This window comes from Solea senegalensis, linkage group LG2 (assembly GCF_019176455.1).
Source record: "Solea senegalensis isolate Sse05_10M linkage group LG2, IFAPA_SoseM_1, whole genome shotgun sequence".
Classification (NCBI taxonomy): domain Eukaryota; kingdom Metazoa; phylum Chordata; class Actinopteri; order Pleuronectiformes; family Soleidae; genus Solea; species Solea senegalensis.
In genome coordinates, this window is record NC_058022.1 from 25,326,342 (window position 1) to 25,333,025 (window position 6,684).

Genomic DNA, 6,684 nt, shown 5'->3' on the forward strand with positions numbered 1-6,684 from the left:
CATCAGTCTCGTTTTATTTAATGTCTCGGTCAGTGCTGCTGACATATGGTGTGCTCCCCGAAATAGGATTCCATGATAGCTGCCACCCAGTGCTTTGACAATTGTTCTTGGATGCATCATGAGATTGAGCATATGCTCCTTCAGACTGATTATTATGTGATGTCCCTAAACTGTAGAGCACTGTAGAGTCACCATTTACAGCCCACGAGTCATCTCCTATTGGACAACATTTGATCAAACTGGTCGTTACGCTCTGTTTAAAGCCCTGTCGGTGGGATGAGGGCAACTGTATGTTAAACACTGCAGAGTGTTGAGACATGCTGTGGGCTTCCTCTGAACTCATGCGCTTGACACAAAAAAATGGAAAAAAATGGAAAAAAATTATTGTTCACAATAGCAGTTTCTTTTAAAGAAAAAGTGTACCAAGTATTACAATTCATGGACATTTCTATATCATACACTATTATCTGATCACAATTACATTTTATTCAATGACTACCTAAAAAAAACTAAACTAAAACATAGTACCATAAGGTCATTGTTATTATTATGAGTGCAGACTGCGGAGTGTCAGACTGCAGCTATGAGCCAAAGGAATGCAGCTATGAGCCACTTTTCGGAAGAAAAAAACTCAAAGCAAAATGTAACAAATGCCAAAATAATATTTCTTTCAAGTCTATCTCAAATATTGTTTGCTAAAATTTGCATTAATGTTACCAAGGGCAGTACAGGAATCCTCTGAAGGGTGATACGTGAAACTTGTTTCGTAAAAGTTTTTCCATATTAATATATTTTTACTTTAGTAGTTTTGCCTGGAAGTTCATTGAAGACTGCTTAGTTTTTTATTGTGCCACAAATAAAAAGGTGTTGCATGATTAACAAGTCAAAACCTTTATTTACACTAAGACCCATTTTATACAAAGATCCAAAATAGTGAGCCAGTCTTTTGAACGGCTCTTTGAAAGGAACGGCTCCTCAAGATCCGGCTCCCTTCAAAGAGTCATAAATCCCATCTCTACTGTTAAGTTCTACAGTATGTCATGTTTCTATATGTGCAGCGACAGTGGTAGAGTGAGTTGTCTTTCAACTGCAAGATCGTGGATTTGATTTCTGGTTCCACTAGTCTACATGCCAATGTGCCCTTAACCACTCCTTGCCCCTGACTGCTGTGCCGGCAGCGTGTGAATGAGCAAATGCACTGTAGTGTAGCAACGTGTCATCAAGACAAGCGTTATAATACAGACCATTTACCATATAAATTCAACATATATCATAGAAATGTAAATGACAAAGTGAGACATCATATTATTAGACACATTTTACCATTTTTTAATTTAGCTTTTGTGTTTTTTCTCCTAACAATAATTTAATTGAAGTAATTTGATGCCAACCAGTGCGCCGCGACCCACACTTTGGGAAGGGCATACTGTGAATAACAGATTTTATTACCTCTACCTATGGGGGTTATAATTTTGCCTTTTATCCGTGAGTGGCATAACTTAATAGTTAAGGACATTTATCGTTAGATTCCCTGAGGATGTCGGGATCAAGTAAGAAATTGTTAGTTTGATGGTGATCTGCACATGTATCACCTACGTATCATTCAGCAACCTTGGTGACGTTTTTGTGTATTCTGACCGGTTTGTGAGAAGCATAACAAGTTGTAGCTTATAGCTCAAGGAGGAAACTATTAGAATGATGATTGGTGTGATGTGGGGCGGGGTTCAAAAAACAAACAATTGTTGACCTAGTTAGGGAGTTTCTAAACATTTATATTAAAAACTCTGCTTATATGGAAAAATGTCAAGTCATAGTACTATAAGGTCAAAATCTGGATCTTGATCCCTATTTACACTTTGATTATAAAGTGGCCTTTAAGGGTGGGGCATTTAGAGTAAATCATACTCCATATAGTGCTAATCTTCAGATAGACCATTAATTAATTCAGTGCTTCCCAATCCTCCTCATTAAGGGGACCTGCATGTTTTAGATGTTGTCCTGCTCCAACACACCTGTTTCAAATGAATGGGTCAAATTAATGAATTCATTGTCTGCCACTTTATCCTCAACATAAACGCGTGAGGGCCAACAACAGAGACAAATAACAACCATTCATTCTCACATTCACACCTATAGTATGCATAGGATTTTTTCGTCCAGCCTGTAACTTAACATACAGTATACTGCTCTGCTATTACAGCCCGTATCAGTCACCATTACCTACGTACGCACTTCACAGCCTTGTGCATGCACACTCACATACATACACAAACACAGCCAGAGGCTGTGCCTGTAACACTGTGTCTCTAGTGAGCCCGGCGTTCACACCCGCCCACCTTTCCATCCACTGTCATGGAAGAAGATTTTGCTGCGGTTGTCTAATCACCTCCAAACTCAGTGAATTCTGTATTCTGTGCCATACCATAGAGAACAGTTGAAGCTGAGCTTTTTGAAAAAAAGTTGCCGGGGATGTGTAAAGTCGCTAAATGTTGCATCAAAGCCAACAAGTTGGCAGCACTGTGTGTTTGCTTTATGATAAACGTTTACTTTCTTTCTTTATTTTCCTTTCTTTCCCCTAGGCTTGTTTCATTCTGTCTCCATTTCTGTGAGTATACATTGTATTGTCTATGACATCTTCTTCTCTGTTTTTGGTGTAGCATTACAGCGCCGCTTACAGGCCTGGCATACAGCAATTTGAGCTGTTTTGGGCAGTTTCATGTGGATATAGCTGTTTCCAGAAATAATTCCATGTTCAGAAGAAACTTTTCCAAAACAACAAAGAAAAAGATAATTTACTTTTGTCTCATTTCCATGTGGATATGGCCTTACAGTGTCCAACTAACCTCTGCATGTTTTTGGACTGTGGGGGGGAACCAGAGATCCTGGAGAAAACCCACTGGATCAGACTTTGTCGCGAACAGGTCTTTTTGCATTAAGGCAACAGTGATAACCACTACCCGCTGTGTAACCCATCTAGATAATAATATAGTTCATTCATCTTTGTTAAGCCGTCTCAACAAAACTTACTTACTCATGTATGTTTAGTAGCGGCTGTGCAGTCACCTGCAGTTTATTGACACTTGCAATGCATAGGAAAGAGAAAGTAAACTTGGGCTTCACAGCAAAAGTCATCATTACTTACCTGCAGGTCATGGAATGTGAAACTGATTTCACCAACTCTAATACAAAGCAAGTGAACATGTCATAACTCAGTCAGTCAGGTCGTGAACAACAGCCTGTGCTGCTCTGGAAAGTTACAGACTACAAGTGGAAAGTTACTGGGTAAACCCTTCCCACACGAGCTCACTGCAAAATATGACAAGAATGTTTCTCTTTCTCATTCTTTCTTGTGTCTTCAGGTGAATAACCATACACAAAATGTATGTCTTTTAGAAATGCTGTTTTATCAGCAATGGTGTAAATACTGTATAATCAAAGTCCTTTTGTTTGTGCTGAAATAGGAGACAGTACAGTCCATCATGGTTTCTAATCATGTAATCTCTTCCATCAGGAGAGGGTGCCACTTGAGGAAGTTTATATAACTGTGTGAACTCCATTTACACTTTACTGATGTGTGGTATCCTCAGTCAAAGCAGGATTTCAACCCAGTCAGCTTCAATCCCATATTTCACATCATGCAACATTTATTACACCTGTGTACTGAGGCTGATGCCACGTGATCTTGGATTACCAACTTGGTAACTTGGAGCAAACTCACCTCAAACTAGGGATGAAACTATACAATACTCAGTATTGGTATCGGTCTGATATTGGTCAAAATCACCAATATTGGCGTCATTGTTACATAGCTGCAGAATTAAATCTTTAAAATTGTTTAAAATAGCAAACACAAATGTGTTCTTAACAGCTTCATAGTTGAAAGGCTTTAAAATCACTCAGATCAGTCATCAGATCAGTTTCGGTACATATCCAAGGTTGTGTTATCGGTATCAGACACCAAAAAGTGATATCATGCCACCCTTAGCACAAGCACTGCTACTTGTACTATTAATAGCACTCCTGTCATATTTGATTCACAGTTAATCAGTTGTACACAACATAGTACTGTTTCATTTTTATCTGAAGACATGTTGCTATGCTGTTGGCATGCACAAAATACTGAAGTTGTTATCACTTTGTCATGGTATTGCTAACAATGGCTAACCCAGCTCTCATTGTTTTTACTGACTTCTCTCTGGAACGCAGTGAACTCCAGTTCTGATCCAAATGGAATGCAGCATGAGGCCTTAGTTTGGGTGTCTGTCTGTCCATCCTGACGAATGTGCTGGCAGTGTGTGAATAGGTATGAAAGATGAGTGATAGAAAATGTGCTGTACAGAGATGCACTGTATAAGTGTGAGTAAATGGATGTGGATGGGTGAATGGCAAAAGCCGTAGCGTAGAGCAGCTAGAAAGGTGCTCTAGAAATACGGATCATTTACCATTTACTTACTAGCATCCTGTGAGTGTGTCTTTCCTGCAGAATAAGTTATTATTATTTTTATAGCTGCCTCTCATATTTGCATATAAGACAGCCAGACAGCATTGTTGTGGTGGTGTTTCATTATTGCTGTGTTTTCCATCAGTATAGTACAGTTTTGGAATGGTTAAACACTGGGTCAGGCTTGACATAAAAAAATTGCTGCACGAAAGAGCAGAGCATGAAAAGCATAACTTGAAAACAATAATAATAATAATTTCTTCAAAAAAAAATTTTTTTCAAACACTGCTGCTGAATTACATTTATTGATTTGACTTTCTCATGTGTACTTCTTGAGAAAGATCTCAAATCTCCTCAGACACCGCCATGCACACATGAACACACCCCTCAGGTTATGTACTTTAAAGGTTCAGAGACATAACAATAATTAAAATAAATATATCTGCTTACTTTGGTCAGATATGACAGACAGACAACCAACAACCAATATAACGATACTGGCAAAGCAAACATACAGATAAATAAGCAAAATTATGAAAACCAGGGGTGAACATAGTTAACTATAGGGAGATTTTCAGTTTTGTATGAATTACAGTAATCTTTATGGCATTGGGACTATAACACTCTCTCTTCCCCTTTTCTTTTGGGTGAATTATAGAACATAATAGTCTAATATATAACCGGATTTGAGTTTGTCATATTCCTTTGGGGGTCACCTTTTTGCAGACAGAGGATTGCTTTTCTGTTTGTTCAGATCATTCTCACCACTGTCTGGAATGTTTTTTCATTTTCACAGTTCTCCTATAAAATCTCACAAAACCTTTGAGACACAGGGTTCAGTTTTCTCTTGGTGGGATGCTCCTGTTTCTTTGATTTATTATTATTATTCTTTACAAATCCACTTGGAGTATGTAGAGTATGTTTAAATGGGATTTACTATATGATGTCATCAATATCAGTTTGATTTGAACAAAATATACAAATAGCACTACACATGTATGTATTATTATTTTATTTTTGATTATTATTAATTGAAAAATGAAAATAAGCTCTGTGCTCCACCGAGATGAATGATATTCTTCTTGTTTATTGTGATCTCGCGATGAAAAGTAAATAAAATCTCGCGGTTTCTGGATTAATTATGACTCAGTCAAGTTAGCAAGTGTTACCCAATATCTGACCGGAAGTCCAGGGATTGGGTTCCTTTTTTAATGTCTATATACAATGTATAATATGTTTATAGCTTATAGTCAATGTTAAATGTTCAAAAACAATTTATGGATAGGCTATAGTGTTTATTAAATGCATTTATAGCAAAGGGTTACTTTCATTTATGCTTATTGGGGAACCCTTTTTTGACTTTACCGGAAGTACTTATATATTTTAGTGGGATTGACTTGACTGGTACCTGAAGAGCAAACCGATAACAGCTGAGTTTGCACGAAGTGCCATCCTTGCAGCTAAAATTGAGGAATTTATCACGACGTTCAATTCAACAATAGCAGTTTCTAAAGTTATATGTAACCGTCGTAAACCAATGCAATAGTTGTCATCTGTTGTTACGGCCGACAAAACAAAGGCAGGGGAGAAATATTACATTACATCAAACCCGGCAAACAAAGAGGTCCTTTTTTCAACGACAACATTTTTCCTCCGTATTCAATAGTTATGAGTCATGTGGCCGTCGAAAATGCCCACGGTCTAGAGCAGCAGGTAAGCCGCGTCGGTTTAATATGTTTAGCATCTTCAGTTGACAAAATGTGTTATAACGGGCTGGATTAATGTTAGCTTGCCGGCTAGCTTAAAGATAGTGCTAACGAGATGCTATCGTGCTAGCTGGTGTCGGTGGTGCATTTGAATTCTACACCCACAGACATCAAGGTGGCTGCGGGGCGGGGGTAATAAAATAAGATGAGGAAGATGTATTGGTTTACTTATTAGTGTACTAGTAATTTATAAGGACGGCAAGGGCAGTTATAATCGAATTGGCCACGTGCAATTACAAGCATGCAATGTTTCTTATGTTAGTGATAGCAAGCTGTTTCTGTGGTAAAATGACAAACGACACTTCTTGGTTCTGTCGGCGCAGCCGTGTGAGCATATGAAACGCACTATCAACTTAACTTCTGCGTTTGTCGTGCAGCTTGACACAATAATAAAATGGAGGTATGCGGGGATGGAGCTAGCGGGTCTTGACACACAAACAATGCGGCGTTTGGTACATTAGCCCTGCGGCTCTTTAT

General features: G+C 38.3%; 1 protein-coding gene across 5 annotated transcripts in view; it reads left to right on the forward strand.

The window, feature by feature from the left end:
- The first annotated feature begins 5,843 nt into the window (after positions 1-5,843).
- The window catches only part of LOC122785191 (ATP-dependent RNA helicase DDX3X-like), a 28,164-nt gene continuing 27,323 nt past the window's right edge, over positions 5,844-6,684 (forward strand). For all 5 annotated transcript variants that reach the window (XM_044050886.1, XM_044050914.1, XM_044050896.1 and 2 more), the window contains exon 1: positions 5,844-6,154. In XM_044050886.1, the coding sequence (XP_043906821.1) occupies positions 6,110-6,154 (45 nt within the window). In that variant the 5' untranslated portion in view covers positions 5,844-6,109. The remainder of the gene's footprint in view (positions 6,155-6,684) is intronic.